This window comes from Theropithecus gelada, chromosome 1 (assembly GCF_003255815.1).
Source record: "Theropithecus gelada isolate Dixy chromosome 1, Tgel_1.0, whole genome shotgun sequence".
Taxonomy (NCBI): Eukaryota; Metazoa; Chordata; class Mammalia; order Primates; family Cercopithecidae; genus Theropithecus; species Theropithecus gelada.
The window spans coordinates 26,063,295-26,081,315 of record NC_037668.1 but is presented as its reverse complement, the minus strand read 5'-3'; the positions used below and the strand labels follow the sequence as shown (position 1 = coordinate 26,081,315).

General features: G+C 37.9%; 1 protein-coding gene across 4 annotated transcripts in view; it reads left to right on the top strand.

Moving 5' to 3' along the window:
* The first annotated feature begins 5,144 nt into the window (after positions 1-5,144).
* SLAMF6 (SLAM family member 6) overlaps positions 5,145-18,021 on the top strand; it is a 34,300-nt gene continuing 21,423 nt past the window's right edge. For 2 of the 4 annotated variants that reach the window (XM_025398599.1, XM_025398592.1), the window contains exon 1: positions 5,145-5,268. In XM_025398599.1, the coding sequence (XP_025254384.1) occupies positions 5,211-5,268 (58 nt within the window). In that variant the 5' untranslated portion in view covers positions 5,145-5,210. The remainder of the gene's footprint in view (positions 5,269-18,021) is intronic. The other 2 variants (XM_025398615.1, XM_025398608.1) reach the window with 1 other exon arrangement.

Here is an 18,021-nt window from a genome sequence, read left to right as displayed (position 1 = left end):
AAAATGGAACCAAGTTGGAAAACACTCTTCAGGATATCATCCAGGAGAACTTCCCCAACCTAGTAGGGCAGGCCAACATTCAAATTCAGGAAATACAGAGAACGCCACAAAGATACTCCTCAAGAAGAGCAACTCCAAGACCCATAATTGCCAGATTCACCAAAGTTGAAATGAAGGAAAAAATCTTAAGGACAGCCAGAGAGAAAGGTCGGCTTACCCACAAAGGGAAGCCCATCAGACTAACAGCAGATCTCTCGGCAGAAACTCTACAAGCCAGAAGAGATTGGGGGCCAATATTCAACATTCTTAAAGAAAAGAATTTTAAACCCAGAATTTCATATCCAGCCAAACTAAGTTTCATAAGTGAAGGAGAAATAAAATCCTTTACAGATAAGCAAATGCTGAGAGGTTTTGTCACCACTAGGCCTGCCTTACAAGAGACCCTGAAGGAAGCACTAAACATGGAAAGGAACAACTGGTACCAGACATTGCAAAAACATGCCAAAATGTAAAGACCATCGAGGCTAGGAAGAAACTGCATCAACTAACGAGCAAAATAACCAGTTAATATCATAATGGCAGGATCAAGTTCACACATAACAATATTAACCTTAAATGTAAATGGACTAAATGCTCCAATTAAAAGACACAGACTGGCAAACTGGATAAAGAGTCAAGACCCATCAGTCTCCTGTATTCAGGAGACCCATCTCACATGCAGAGACATACATACGCTCAAAATAAAGGGATGGAGGAAGATCTACCAAGCAAATGGAGAACAAAAAAAAGCAGGGGTTGCAATACTAGTCTCTGATAAAACAGACTTTAAACCATCAAAGATCAAAAGAGACAAAGAAGGCCATTACATAATGGTAAAGGGATCAATTCAACAGGAAGAGCTAACTATCCTAAAGATATATGCACCCAATACAGGAGCACCCAGATTCACAAAACAAGTCCTTAAGACTTACAAAGAGACTTAGACTCCCATACAATAATAATGGGAGACTTCAACACTCCACTGTCAACATTAGACAGATCAACGAGACAGAAAGTGAACAAGGATATCCAGGAATTGAACTCATCTCTGCAGCAAGCAGACCTAATAGACATCTGCAGAACTCTCCACCCCAAATCAACAGAATATACATTCTTCTCAGCACCACATCGCACTTACTCCAAAATTGACCACATAATTGGAAGTAAAGCACTCCTCAGCAAATGTACAAGAACAGAAATTATAACAAACTGTCTCTCAGACCACAGTGCAATCACACTAGAACTCAGGACTAAGAAACTCAATCAAAACCACTCAACTACATGGAAACTGAACAACCTGCTCCTGAATGACTACTGGGTACATAACGAAATGAAGGCAGAAATAAAAAAGTTATTTGAAACCAATGAGAACAAAGATACAACATACCAGAATCTCTGGGACACATTTAAAGCAGTGTGTAGAGGGAAATTTATAGCACTAAATGCCCACAAGAGAAAGCAGGAAAGATCTAAAATTGACACTCTAACATTGCAATTAAAAGAACTAGAGAAGCAAGAGCAAACACATTCAAAAGCTAGCAGAAGGCAAGAAATAACTAAGATCAGAGCAGAACTGAAGGAGATAGAGACACAAAAAACCCTCCAAAAAATCAATGAATCCAGGAGTTGGTTTTTTGAAATGATCAACAAAATTGACAGACCGCTAGCAAGACTAATAAAGAAGAAAAGAGAGAAGAATCAAATAGACACAATAAAAAATGATAAAGGGGATATCACCACTCACCCCACAGAAATACAAACTACCATCAGAGAATACTATAAACACCTCTACGCAAATAAACTAGAAAATCTAGAAGAAATGGATAATTTCCTGGACACTTACACTCTTCCAAGACTAAACCAGGAAGAAGTTGAATCCCTGAATAGACCAATAGCAGGCTCTGAAATTGAGGCAATAATTAATAGCCTACCACCAAAAAACGTCCAGGACCAGATGGATTCACAGCTGAATTCTACCAGAGGTACAAGGAGGAGCTGGTAACATTCCTTCTGAAACTATTCCAATCAATAGAAAAAGAGAGAATCCTCCCTAACTCATTTTATGAGGCCAACATCATCCTGATACCAAAGCCTGGCAGAGACACAACAAAAAAAGAGAATTTTAGACCAATATCCCTGATGAACATCGATGCAAAAATCCTCAATAAAATACTGGCAAACCGGATTCAGCAACACATCAAAAAGCTTATCCACCATGATCAAGTGGGCTTCATCCCTGGGATGCAAGGCTGGTTCAACCTTTGCAAATATATAAACATAATCCAGCATATAAACAGAACCAAAGACAAGAACCACATGATTATCTCATAGATGCAGAAAAGGCTTTTGACAAATTTCAACAGCCCTTCATGCTAAAAATGCTCAATAAATTTGGTATTGATGGAACGTACCTCAAAATAATAAGAGCTATTTATGACAAACCCACAGCCAATATCATACTGAATGGGCAAAAACTGGAAACATTTCCTTTGAAAACTGGCACAAGACAGGGATGCCCTCTCTCACCACTCCTATTCAACATAGTGTTGAAAGTTCTGGCTAGGGCAATCAGGCAAGAGAAAGAAATCAAGGGTATTCAGTTAGGAAAAGAAGAAGTCAAATTGTCCCTCTTTGCAGATGACATGATTGTATATTTAGAAAACCCCATTGTCTCAGCCCAAAATCTCCTTAAGCTGATAAGCAACTTCAGCAAAGTCTCAGGATACAAAATTAATGTGAAAAAATCACGAGCATTCTTATACACCAGTAACAGACAAACAGAGAGCCAAATCATGAATGAATTTCCATTCACAATTGCTTCAAAGAGAATAAAATACCTAGGAATCCAACTGACAAGGGATGTAAAGGACCTCTTCAAGGAGAACTACAAACCACTGCTCAGTGAAATAAAAGAGGACACAAACAAATGGAAGAACATACCATGCTCATGGATAGGAAGAATCAATATCGTGAAAATGGCCATACTGCCCAAGGTTATTTATAGATTCAATGCCATCCCCATCAAGCTACCAATGAGTTTCTTCACAAAATTGGAAAAAACTGCTTTAAAGTTCATATGGGACCAAAAAAGAGCCCGCATCTCCAAGACAATCCTAAGTCAAAAGAACAAAGTTGGAGGCATCACGCTACCTGACTTCAAACTATACTATAAGGCTACAGTAACCAAAACAGCATGGTACTGGTACCAAAACAGAGATATAGACCAATGGAACAGAACAGAGTCCTCAGAAATAATACCACACATCTACAGCCATCTGATCTTTGACAAACCTGAGAGAAACAAGAAACGGGGAAAGGATTCCCTATTTAATAAATGGTGCTGGGAAAATTGGCTAGCCATAAGTAGAAAGCTGAAACTGGGTCCTTTCCTTACTCCTTATATGAAAATTAATTCAAGATGGATTAGAGACTTAAATGTTAGACCTAATACCGCAAAAACCCTAGAAGAAAACCTAGGTAATACCATTCAGGACATAGGTATGGGCAAGGACTTCATGTCTAAAACACCAAAAGCAATGGCAACAAAAGCCAAAACTGACAAATGGGATCTAATTAAACTAAAGAGCTTCTGCACAGCAAAAGAAACTACCATCAGAGTGAACAGGCAACCTACAGAATGGGAGAAAATTTTTGCAATCTACTCATCTGACAAAGGGCTAATATCCAGAACCTACAAAGAACTCAAACAAATTTACAAGAAAAAAACAAACAACCCCATCAAAAAGTGGGCAAAGGATATGAACAGACATTTCTCAAAAGATGACATACATACAGCCAACAGACACATGAAAAAATGATCATCATCACTGGCCATCAGAGAAATGCAAATCAAAACCACAATGAGATACCATCTCACATCAGTTAGAATGGCGATCATTAAAAAGTCAGGAAACAACAGGTGCTGGAGAGGATGTGGAGAAATAGGAACACTTTTACACTGTTGGTGGGATTGTAAACTAGTTCAACCATTATGGAAAACAGTATGGCAATTCCTCAAGGATCTAGAACTAGAGGTACCAGATGACCCAGCCATCCCATTACTGGGTATATACCCAAAGGATCATAAATCATGCTGCTATAAAGACACATGCACACGTATGTTTATTGTAGCACTATTCACAATAGCAAAGACTTGGAATCAACCCAAATGTCCATCAGTGACAGACTGGATTAAGAAAATGTGGCACATATACACCATGGAATACTATGCAGCCACAAAAAAGGATGAGTTTGTGTCCTTTGTAGGGACATGGATGCAGCTGGAAACCATCATTCTTAGCAAACTATCACAAGAACACAAAACCAAACACCGCATGTTCTCACTCATAGGTGGGAACTGAACAATGAGATCACTTGGACTCGGGAAGGGGAACATCACACACCGGGGCCTATCATGGGGAGAGGGGAGGGGGGAGGGATTGCATTGGGAGTTATACCTGATATAAATGACGAGTTGATGGGTGCTGACGAGTTGATGGTTGCAGCACACCAACATGGCACAAGTATACATATGTAACAAACCTGCACATTATGCACATGTACCCTAGAACTCAAAGTATAATAATAATAATAAAAAAGAAATAAGATAAAAAATAAAATAAAATTGATAAATGTAAAAAAAGAAAGAAAGAAGGAAAGAAAAAACATAAAACAGAAGAAGAAAAGAAAAATTAGACTTTTAAAAATTTAGTTTTCTTCTGGCTTTTTGTTAGCTTTATATTTAAGTATTTTTCTGATATAATTAGAGTGGAATTGTTTTTCTAGTTTTATTTTCAGATTACTCAGTGAGTATACACAATTGCAATTGAATTTTATATGTTGGTTTTGTATCTTTTCACCTTGCTGACCTCACTTATTTGTTCTAGTAGATTTTAGGAAATTCCTTACAGACTTTTACATATAAGTTTATGAAAGATGCAGTAAAGGACTTTATCTTCTTCCCCCCCCCCGAAAAAAAAGATTTGTGCACTTAGTTCAGAAAAAAGTAAACAAAAAATTAACACAGTTAGAAATTAGGATTTTCAGTTCAGGAGAAAAAGTTCTCACCACGCCTCTGAGAGGAAGGGGAAGTCTCAGTAAAAAGTATTTTCAGTTTATGACAGAAAAGCAAAACGTTGACTGCCTCAAGGTCTCAAGCACCAGTCTTCACCATGGAAAGCATGCTGTGGCTGTTCCAATCGCTCCTGTTTGTCTTCTGCTTTGGCCCAGGTAAATGTCAATCCAGACTGGTGTAGTCACTGAGTGACTTCCTGGTTTTGTGGCGCTTGCTCAACCTAAATCGTCTGTATACAATTGTCTGTCTGGTTCTCTGCCAAGGGATTGGGGTGGGAAAGGGGACGCTCACAGTGTTACCTGATATACTACTACCTCCTCTCAACTTTGGATGCGATAAGCCTGAGATGGTTGTCGGTGAACAATTTCAACTGTGTCTGCATGTAAGAAAGTTATTTGCTGGGGCAGAGGAAATAAGTTTTTGCAAGACAAGACTGTTTGTGGTTTATGATCAGCATCTTGTGTTATAAAGAGTACCAAGACCAAGAAAATGAGCCCTCATACCAATTTAGCTACTATCATACTGTGAACCTCAGGGAGGTTACTTATCCTTCCTGAACCTCACTATCCTCAGCTAAAATATTAAAAACCTATTATTCAGCTGAGCCAAATTTTCTGGGCCCAATCGAACACACTAAAAATAATCCTCTCACCTTTTGCTCGTTGCGGAAAAAAAAAAAAAAAAAAAGGTTTCCATCTCTCCCCTCCTTTAGTGCAAATAAGGACTAGCTAGTCCAGCAATGCATGGCATTGAGAAAAGCACAGTAATATGACATTGCTTTTCTCACAGCAATATGGCAGTGAGAAAAGAATGAACTGATCCAACTGGCTTCTTGTTCCCTCCTGTCCATTATATGGAGAAGATGAAGATTCGTATCATATTTGGGGAACTACAAATGGTCCAAGGGAGACAAAGTGTAGCATTCAGGCAGAGATAGGCCAGGAGACAACGGAAACCTAGCCCAGAGCTAGCCCAGGGTAGTGGATGAAAGTAGGAAGCATTCACTGAGTGCTTATTGTATTTCAAGTATTGTTCCAGGTGCTGTACACACATTATGAGTCTCATGAGAATTCTATGAATTTATACTATTATTATCTCCATTTTAAAATAAAGAACTGAGATGAAGTTCACTTAAATAATTTGCCCAAATTTCATTAGCCAGCATGCGGCAAGCTCTTGTAATAGTTCTGAGAAACAATGACAGTTGAATGAGTGTGGCAGCAGCATAAAAGAAAGAAGGGACCGAAGCAAGAGATCCCATCAATATGGAGTTAAGTAGATTAATTGGCAATTGGAATGAGGGGAAAGGTATAAATATTCATCAAGCGCCTACTGAATGCTTGGCACTGTTCTAATTTGCATGAATACATCATGAACGAAGCAAGCAAAAATTCTTGCTCTCATAGAGTTAACATTTTAGCAGGAGACAAACCGTAAAAAAAGATAAACAAGTAAAATAGTGTATTCGGTAGTGATAAAGCATAAATAAATCAAGTAGGAAAGGAAAAGATCAAATATGGTAAAGAGGGCAGTGAAATTTCAAACAGGATAAGCAAAGAAAGTGACAAAATTGGAAGGTGGACCGCAGCCACAGGAGGAAGGCGAGTTCAATTTTGGACCTACTGATTTTAGGATGTCAGTGTTCTATCCATGAGGAAGTTACGTGAAAGTTCCTGGAAACTTAGGACTAGGGGTAGGGCTGAGGCTAGAGACTTAAAAAATCAATGGCATAGAGATATGTTACATTGAGGAGAAAACTGGAATGAGTACAGAACTTTGGGAAATACATATAAAATGCAGAGAGAGAATTCTTTCTTTCATTCAAGAGCCACTTCCTGACCTGGGAGCAGAATCTTGAGTTTTTGCTTCATTTTTACCTCCCTGCAAAATTAATTCCACCTCTAGAATAAAATATTCTGAATGTCCTCATGTTAAAACTCCTCTTCTTCTCCCTATTTCCATGAATACTTCTTATAATGACCCTATGAAATACACAGTGCTCCAATCTCCACTTCACAGATGGGGAAAGAAGGCACAGAACACTTAAGTAACTTGCTCACTGCCCCACACTTCTAGGGGAAATGGGTATAGAAAGAGAAACACATTTGAATGAGTTTTCAGGAGGCAGATGCAGGTGTTCTGAGACCCAGAAGGAGAGAAGTGGCTGCTAGAATTGGAAATCAGGAAGCCTAGTTCTGGAGTCTGTGCTTATAACAACTTCACTGCACTACTTAGCTTACACGCAGTCATATATTCACACAAATGCATACATAATTAGAAAATGTGAGGCTAGCAAAAAATAAATAAATAAATAAGCAGGGGATCTTGATAGAGAAAAACACGGGGACCTGCTTTGGACGGAGTGATGAAGAAAGGACTTTCTGGAAAAGTAACATCTCATCTGATAGTTAAAGAGTGTGAAAAGTTAAACAGGAAAAGTCAAATGAAGAAGCTTTTAAGGCAGGGGGAATCAAGTGTACAAAAGCTCTGATGCAGGAAAGAGCCTGGAGTGATTTAGGAAGGGAAAGAAGACCACTGTTGCAAAAGCGTGGGGCAAATGAAATCAATGTTGGAAACAACCATGAAAAACAATGACTCACACCAGCCTACATTTTTTTCAAGTGGGTTGGGCAGTATCCTGACTCCTTTTAGAAAATTTAGCTGAAGAGACAAACCATATTGAGAAATAATCCCATTTCCTTTAACTCAAGCCCTGGGTGGCAAAACTAACAGAACAAAACAATAATTATAACTAAAATCAAGCATCATGACATCCTAGAGAAAATAAATCTCATTCGTTTCTTCATTTCAATTTTTATAGATGGAAAATTGTCAAACTTAAATGTGCATATAAATTACTTGGGAGAATCTTACTAAAATGCTGATTCTGGAATAGGGAATGAGATTCTGCATTTCTAACAGGCTCACAGGTGACACCAATGCTGCCTAACCATGGACCACACTGAGCAGCAAGGTTCTAAATTCCACTGGACTTCAGTCACACTGGGATTGTAGGGAGGAAGAAATAGGAACTAACTTTGAGTGTGTTTGCAGGAAGCAGACATAGGTATTCTGATGTCCAGGAGAGAGCAGTGGTTGGAAATGTAAGTAAAACAAACACATGTGGGCTGATTCTGAGGTTGAGTCAAAATGTGCAATGCTCTTCTGTGAAGAGACTGTGACCTGATGGCCCCCTGAGCAGTGTTATCTACTTTTTACCAACCGTCCACATGCATGCATATGTTCTTATCAGCTTAAGGAGATTTTGGGCTGAGACAATGGGGTTTTCTAAATATACAATCATGTCATCTGCAAACAGGGACAATTTGACTTCCTCTCTTCCTATTTGAATACGCTTTATTTCTTTCTCTTGCCTGATTGCCCTGGTCAGAACTTCTAATACTATGCTGAATAGGAGTGGTGAGAGAGGGCATCCTTGTCTTGTGCTGGTTTTCAGAAGAACTGCTTCCAGCTTTTGCCCATTCAGTATAATATTGGTTGTCAGTTTGTCATAAATGCCTCTTATTGTTTTTTAAGATATGTTCCATCAATACCTAGTTTATTGAGAGTGCTTAACATGAAGGGACGTTGAATTTTATAAAAGGCCTTTTCTGTGTCTATTAAGATAATCTGTGGTTTTTGTCTTTAGATCTGTTTATGTGATGAATTACATTCATTGATTTGCATATGTTGAACCAGGCTTGCATCCCAGGAATACAGCCAGCTCGATTAGGGTGGATAAGCTTTATGATGCGCTGCTGTATTTGGTTTGCCAGTATTTTACTGAGAATTTTTGCATCAATGTCCATCAGGGATATTGGCCTGAAGCTTTCTTTTTTGTTGTATCTCTGCCAGGTTTTGGTATCAGGATGATACTGGCCTCATAAAATGAATTAGAGAGGAGTCCCTCCTTTTCAATTGTTTGGAATAGTTTCAAAATAAAACTTTTTTTTTAGACTATTTATTACTGCCTCAATTTCAGAATTTGTTATTGGTCTATTCAGGGATTCAGCTTCTTCCTGGTTCAGTCTTGGGAGAGTGTATGTGTCCAGGAATTTATCCACTTCTTCTAGATTTTCTAGGTTATGTGCATAGAGGTATTTATAGCATTCTCTGATGATTGTTTTTATTTCTATGGGGTCAGTGGTGATATCCTCTTTAACAGTTTTTATTGTGTCTATTTGATTCTTTTCTCTTTTCTTCTTTATTAGTCTAGCTAACCTGCAGTCTATCTATATTACTAGTTTTTGCAACAAAAAAAAAAACCAGATTCTGGACTCCTTGATTTTTTGAAGCATTCTTCTTGTCTCTATCTCCTTCAGTTCTGCTCTGATCTTGGTTGTTTCTTGTCTTTTGCCAGCTTTGGAGTTTGTTTGCTCTTGGTTCTCCAGTTCTTTTAGTTTTAATGTTAACACTTCAATTTGAGAGCTTTCTAGGTTTTTGATATGGGCATTTAGTGCTCTAAATTTCCCTCTTAACAGCTGCTTTAACTGCGTCCAGAGATTCTGATACATTGTCTCTTTGTTCTCATTGGTTTCAAAGAACTTCTTGCTTTCTGCCTTAATTTCATTATTTAACCAGGAGTCATGCAGGAACAGGTTGTTCAATTTCTATGTAGCTGTGTGGTTTTGAGTGAGTTTCTTTGTCTTGAGTTCTAATTTAATTATGCTGTGATCTGAGAGACTGTTATGATTTCAGTTCTTTTGCATTTGGTGAGGAGTGTTTTACTTCTAATTATGTGATCGATTTTAGAGTAAGTTCCATGTGGCAATGCATACAATGTGTATTCTGTTGTTGTAGGGTGGAGAGTTCTGTAGAGGTCTATCAGGTCCACTTGATCTAGAGCTGAGTTCAAGTACTGAATATCTTTGTTAATTTTCTGTCTCAATGATCTGTCTAATATTGACAACGGGGTGTTAAAGTCTCCCACTATTATTGTGTGGGAGTCTACGTCTCTTTGTACGTTTCTAAGAGCTTATTTTATCAATCTGCTCTTGTATTGGGTGCATACATATTTAGGATAGTTCTTCGTGTTGAATTTAACCCTTTGCTATGCCTTTCTTTGTCTTTTTTGGTCTTTATTGCTTTAAAGTCTACTTTGTCAGAAACTAGGATTGCAATCCCTGCTTTTTTCTGCTCTCCATTTGCCTGGTAGATTTTCCTCTATCCCTTTATTTTGAACTTATGCGTGTCTTTGCATATGAGTCTCTTAAATGCAGCACACCAATGGGTCTTCACAATTTACCCAGCTTACCATTCTGTATCTTTTAATTGGGGCACTTAGCACATTTACATTTAAAGTTAGTATTGTTATGTGTGAATTTGATCCTGCCATCATGATGCTAGCTATTTTGAAGACTTGTTGATGTAGTTGCTTCACAGTTTCATTGGTCTTCAGTGTGTGCTTCAGTATGTTTTGTAGTGGCTGACAATGGCTTTTCCTTTCCATATTTAGTGCTTCCTTCAGCAGCTCTTGCAAGTCAAGCCTGATGGTGGATGAATTCCCTCAGCATTTGACTGTCTGAAAAATATTTTATTTCTCCTTTGCTTATGAAGCTTCATTTGGCCAAATATGAGATTCTGGGTTGAAAATTCTTTTCTTTAAGAATGTTGAATATTGGCCCCCAATCTCTTCTGGCTTGTAGAGTTTCTGCTGAGAGGCCTGATGTTATTCTAATGGGCTTCCCTTTGTAGGTGACTTGGCCTTTCTCTCTGGCTGCCCTTAACATTTTTCCTTCATTTTGACCTTAGAGATTGTGGTTGATCCTCTCATGGATCCTCTCACGGAGTATCTTACTAGGGTTCTTTGTATTTCTTGAGTTTGAATGTTTGCCTGTCTTGCTAGGTTGGGGAAGTCTCTTGCATGATATCCTGAAGTATGTTTTCCAACTTTGTTTCATTCACCCTGTCTCTTTCAGGTACAATAATCAGTTGTAGGTTTGGTTTCTTTACATAATCCCATAATTCTCAGAGGTTTTGTTTCGTTTGTTCCTTTTCATTCTTTTTTCTCTAATCTTGTCTGCCTATTTTATTTCAGCAAGATAGTCTTCAATCTCTGAAATTCTTTCCTCCACTTGGTCTATTTGGCTACCGACACTTATGATTGCATTGTGATGTTTTCATGTTGTGTTTTTCAGTTCCTTCAAGTCATTTATGTTCCTCTCTAAACTGTTTTTTCTGGTTAATAGGTCCTGTAATGTTTTATCACGATTCTTAGGTTCTTTGCATTGAGTTAGAACACACTCCTTTAGCTCAGCAAAGTTCATTATTATCCACCGTCTGAAGCCTACTTCTGTCAGTTCATCCATCTCAACCTGAGCCCAGTTCTGTGCCCTGCTGGAGAGGTGTTACAGCCATTTGGAGGAGAAGAGGCACTCTGGCTTTTTGAGTTTTCAGCATTTTTTAATTGATTCTTTCTCATCTTTCTGAGTTTATCTAGCTTTGATCTTTGAGTCTGCTGACCTTTGGATGGGGTTTTTGTGGGGACATTTTTGTTGATGCTGTTGTTGTTGCTTTCTGCTTGTTTTTCTTTTAGCAGTCAGGACCCTCTTCTGCAAGGCTGCTGCAGTTTGCTGGGGGTCCACTCCAGACCCTATTCACCTGGGTCCCTCCCCACCCTGGAGGTGTCATCAGTGGAGGCTGCAGAACAGCAAAGATGGCTGCCTGCTTCTTCCTCTGGGAGCTTCGTCCAAGAGGGGCACCAAACTGATGACAGTGGGAGTGCTCCTGTATAAAGTGTCTGGTAACCCCTGTTGGGGAGTCTCACCCAGTCAGGAGTCACATTGGATAGGGGACCCACTTAATGAAGCATTCCTTGTGTCCCTTGGCAGAAAGGGTGTGCTGGGATGGGGGGGATCCTACTTATCCAGACTGCCCAGATTCCCCAGAGCCAGCAGGGGAAAAGACTAAGTCTGCTGATCCACAGAGTCCGCAGCCCCACTACCAACAGGGGTTCAATCCCAGGGAGATCAGAGTTCTATCCATAAACGCTTGGCTGGAATTGCTGAAATTCCCACAGGGAGGCCCCACTCAGTGAGAAGGGATGAGTCTGGGTCCAGCCTAAAGAGGCAGCCTGGCCACAGTCTGCCACAGCTGCTGTGCTGCACCCTGGGGAATTCCTTCTGGGTCCGAACTACTCAGTCCCTCTGGCACTGGCAGGGGAAAACAGCAGATAGAAGCTGCAGTGATGGCTGCTGCCCCTTCCCCCAGGAACTCAGTAGTCTCAGGCAGTCTGCAGCCAAGTGGTGCCTGAGAATCTGCACAGCTCTGTGCTTGGGATTCAAGGCCCTTGTGGTGTTGGATCGTGAGGGGATCTCCTGGTCCATGGATTGCACAGATCCATGGAAAAAGCATGGTTTCCTGGGTGGGGTAGCACAATCACTCACCACCTCCCTTGGCTGGAAGTGGGAGCACCCCTTGTCCCATGCAGCTTCCTGGTGGGCTATCGTTCCACCCTGCTTTTCTTCACTCCCTGTGGGTCATGCCAACCACCTAGTTAGTCCCAGTGAGTGAACCTGGATACCTTAGCTGCTGGTGCAGGATTCACTCACTGTTTTTGTTCTTCTCAGTGGGATCCTCCAACCATAGCTGCTTCTAGTCAGTCATCTTGGCCCCTCCCCGCATTTTATCTTTTCTTATTCATGCTTTCAGTGTCATATATCAGAATCCATTTCCAAATCCAAAATCATGAATATTTATCATTATGTTTTCTTCTAAGAGTTTTAGCTCTTATATTTAGGTGATCGATACATTTTGAGTTAATTTTTGCATATAATGAAAGGAAGGGGTCCAACTTCATTCTGTTGTATGTGGATATCCAGTTGTCCCAGCACCATCTGTTAAAGAGAACAATCTCTCCCTATTGAATGATCTTAGCACTCTTGTCAAAAATCACCTGGCCATAAATGTTTGGGTTTATTTATGGACTCTCAATTTAATTTCATATAGACATCTATCAATATGTCTATCTTTATGCCAGTACCACACTGTTTTGATGACCATATCTGTATCAGTTTTGAAATTGGAAAGTGTGAGTCCACAAATTTTGCTTTTCTTTTACAATATTGTTTTGGCTATTGGGACATCTTGAAATCACATATAAATTTGAGAATTAGCTTTTCCATTTATGAAAAAATCAAAATTTTGATAAGGATTGCACTGACTCTATAAATTGCTTTGGGTGGTATTGGCATATTAATATTATCTTCCAATTCATGAACATAGGATGTATTTCCATTTATTTACATTTCCTTTCTTTCAGAAATGTTATTTAGTTTTCAGTGTATTATCTTGAACCTCTCTGGTTAAGTTATTGCCAGGTATTTTGTTCTTTTGAATGCTACTGTGCATGGAACTGCTTTTCTTAACTTCTTTTTCAGATTGTTCATTGCTAGTGTGTAGGAACAGAACTGATTTTTATATATCGATCTTGTATCTTACAACTTTGCTGAATTTATTTATTAGCTCTGATCATTTTTGTGGATTCTTTAGGATTTTCTATTTTCAAGGTCATGTTATCTGTGAATAGGAATAGTTTTACTCCTTATTTTTCAATGGAGATGCATTTTATTTATTTTTCTTGCCTAATTGCTCTGGCTAGAACTTCCAGTTCAATATTAAATAGAAGTGGTGAGACTGGGCACTGTTGCCTTTTCATGATGTTAGTTGAAAGGCTTTTAGTCTTTTATCCTTGAGTAAAATGTTAGCTGTGGTTTTCATAAACGCCTTTTATCAGACTGAGGAAGTTCCCTTCTATTTCTAGATTCTCAAGTGTTTTTATTAAAAGAGTGCTGGATTTTTTCAAATGTTTTTTCTGCATCAACTAAGATGGTCATTTTTCTATTTTCTTCATTCTGTTAATATCATATACTGCATTGATTGATTTTCATGTATTGAACCAGTTTTGCATTTCTGAGATAAATTTCACTTGGTCATGGTGTATAATCCCTGTAATATGAGCTGGATTCAGTTTGTTAGTATTCTGTTGAGAGTTTTTGCATCAATATTCATAAGGGATATCGATCTGTAGTTTTCTTTTTTCTGATATCTTTGGCTTTGGTATCAGGGTAATGCTAACCTAATAAAATGAGTGAGGAAGTGTTTTTTCCTCTTCTGTTTCTGGGAAGAGCTTGAGAATAATTGATGCTAATTATTCCTTGAATAATTAGTAGAATTCACCAGTGAAGCCATCTGGCTTTTCTTTATCAGGAGGTTTTTGAGTACTGATTCAATCTCTTTTCTTGTTATAGGTCCTCTTTAATTTTTTATTTCTTCTTAAGTCAGGCTTGGTATTTTATGTGTTTCCAGAAATCTGTTTCATCTAGGTTGTTCAATTTGTTGGCATATAGTTATTTAAAGTGTTCTTTTAATCCTTTTAATTATTATTTCCGTAAGATCTGTAGTAATGTCTCCACTTCCAATTCTAATTTTAGTAATTTGAGTCTTTTCTCTTTTTTTCTTTGTCAATCTAGCTAAAGGTTTGTCAATTTTGTTGATCTTTTCAAAGAACCAACTTTTGGTTTCATTGATTATCTCTCTTGTTTTTCTATTCTCTATGTTATTTATCTCTGCTCTAATTTTTATGATTTTCTTCATTCTAATAGCTTTGGGTTTAGTTTGCTCTTCTTTATCTAGTTTTTTAAGGCGTAAATTTCCTCCTTCTTTATGTTTTTATTATACTTTAAGTCCTAGGGTACACGTGCACTTTGTGCAGGTTTGCTACATAGCAAACATGTGCCATGGCACATTTGCTACATGTGCCATGTTGGTTTGCTGCACCCATCAACTCATCATTTACATTAGATATTTCTCTTAATGCTATCCCTCCCCCAGCTCCCCACTCCCTGAGAGGCCCCAGAGTGTGATGTTCCCCAGTGTTGTCATTGTTCAATTCCCACCTATGAGTGAAAACATGTGGTGTTCGGTTTTCTGTCCTTGTGATAGCTTGCTGAGAATGATGGTTTCCAGCTTCATCCATTTCCCTGCAAAGGACATGAACTCATCCTTTTTTATGACTACATAGTATTCTATGGTATATATGTGCCACATTTTCTTAATCCAGTCTATCATTGCTGGACATCTGGGTTGGTTCCAAGTCTTTGCTATTGTGAACAGTGCCACAATAAACATACGTGTGCATGTGTCTTTACAGTAGCGTGATTTATAATACTTTGAGTATATATCCAGTAATGGGATCATTGAGTCAAATGGTATTTCTAGTTCTAGATCCTTGAGGAATCGCCACACTGTCTTCCACAATGGTTGAACTAATTTACACTCCCACCAACAGTGTAAAAGCGTTCCTGTTTCTCCACATCGTCTCCAGCATCTGTTGTTTCCTGACTTTTTAATGATCACCATTCTAACTGGTGTGAGATGGTATCTCATTGTGGTTTTGATTTGCATTTCTCTGATGACCAGTGATGATGAACATTTTTTCATATGTCTGTTAGTTGCATAAATGTCTTCTTTTGAGAAATGTCTGTTCATATCCTTTGCCCACTTTTTGATGGGGTTGTTTGTTTTTTTCCTGTAAATTTGTTTAAGTTCTTTGTAGATTCTGGATATTAGTGCTTTCTCAGATGGGTAGATTGCAAAAGTTTTCTCCCATTCTGTAGGTTGTCTGTTCACTCTGATGGCAGTTTCTTTTGCTGTGCAGAAGCTCTTTAGTTTAATTGGATCCCATTTGTCTATTTTGGCTTTTGTTGCCATTGCTTTTGGTGTTTTACACGTAAAGTCCTTGCACATACCTATGTCCTGAATTGTATTGCCTAGGTTTTCTTCTAGGATTTTTATGGTTTTAGGTCTAACATTTAAGTCTCTAATCCATCTTGAATTAGTTTTTGTATAAGGTGTAAGGAAAGGATCCAGTTTCAGCTTTCTACATATGGCTAGCCAGTTTTCCCAACACCATTTATTAAATAGGGAATCCTTTCCCCATTTCTTGTTTTGTCAGGTTTGTCAAAGATCAGATGGTTGTAGATGTGTGGTGTTATTTCTGAGGCCTCTGTTCTGTTCCATTGCTCTATATCTCTGTTTTGGTACCAGTACCATGCTGTTTTGGTTACTGCAGACTTGTAGTATAGTTTGAAGTCAGGTAGTGTGATGCCTCCAGCTTTGTTCTTTATGCTTAAGATTGTCTTGGCAATGTGGGCTCTTTTTTGGTTCCATATGAACTTTGAAGTAGATTTTTCCAATTCTGTGAAGAAAGCCATTGGTAGTTTGATGGGAATGGCATTGAATCTACAAATTACCTTGGGCCGTATGGCCATTTTCACAATATTGATTATTTCTATTCATGAGCATGGAATAGTCTTCCATTTGTTTGTGTCCTATTTTATTTCATTGAGCAGTGGTTTGTAGTTCTCCTTAAAGAGGTCCTTCACATCCTTTGTAAGTTGGATTCCTAGTCCTCCTTCTTCCTTTTAGAGGGATAGAAATATCCCTCAGCACTACTTTCACTCCTTTCCATAAGTTTTGGTAAGCTTTTTTTTGTTTTGTTTTCACTTGTGTCAAGTTATATCCTAATTCCTCTTGGTATTTCTTCTTTGATCCATTGATTATTTTACACTATGTTGTTTAATTTTGACATATTTGTGATTTTTCCAATTCTCCTTCTGTTCTTGATTTCCTGTTTTATTCCATTATGGTCACAGGAGACATCATATAATTTATGTCTTTTATAGTTTATTGAGACTTGTTTTTGTGGCCTAATATATGATCTGTCCTATGAGAACGACTTATGTGCATTTGAGGAAATGTATATTTTGCTGTGTTTGGATATGGTGTTCTTTGTATATATGTCAGGTACTGTTGGTTTATAATGTTTTCCAAGTCCTCTATTTCCTTATTGATCTTTTCTCTAGTTGTTTTGACCATTATTGCAAGTGAGGTATTGAAGTCTTCAACTATTACTGTAGAACTATCTATTTCTCCCTTGAATTTTGTTAATGTTTGCTTTATGTATTTTGGGGCTGTTGTTTGGTGCATATGTGTTTATAATTGTTATAACTTTTTGCTGGGTTGACCCTTTTATTAATATATAATGTCTTTTATTGTCTCTACTAATAATTTTTGACTTAAAGTCTATTTGCCAATATTAGTATAGCTACTGTAAGTCTCTTTTGGTTACTACTTGCATGGAATATCATTTTCTATCTTCTTACTCTAAATGTATTTGTGCCTTTGAATCTAAAGTGAATCTCTGTATGTAGAAAATAGTTGAATCCTATTTTTCCAATTCATTCTGCCTATCTCTGTATTTTAATTGAAGAGTTCAATTCATTTACATTTAAAGTAATGACTGATATGTAAGGACCTACTTCTTGCATTTTGCTATTTCTTTTCTATATGTCTTAAATTTTTTCCCCTCAATCCCTCCACTATTCTATTCTTTCGTGTATAGTTCATATTTTTTAGTTTAGATTCCTTTCTCATTTCCTTTCCTGTATTTTTAGTTATTTTATTGTTATCCTCAGTATTACATTTAACCTCTTCAACTTATAACAAGCTATTTTGAATTCACACCACCTAGCTTCAATAATATACAAACACTGTGCTCCTATGTTGTTTCATTCTGCTGCCTTTATGTTGTTGTAACAAACTACATCTTTGTACGTGTGTGCTTATTAACAGATTTATAATTATTGTTTTACTCATTTGTCTTTTAAATCATGTGGGAAAAAAGAGAAGTTGCAAAGCAAAAATGCAAGAATACTGGCTTTTGTATTAATCTATGCAGTCATATTTACCTTTGTTCATTGTTTCTTGGTAGGGATTTCAGTTACTTTCTAGTGTGATTTTATTTCAGCCTGAAAGATTCGCTTTAGTATTTCTTATAGTACAAGTCTACTAGCAATAAACTCTATCTGCTTTTGTTTATCTGCAAATGTCTTAATTTCTCCTTCATT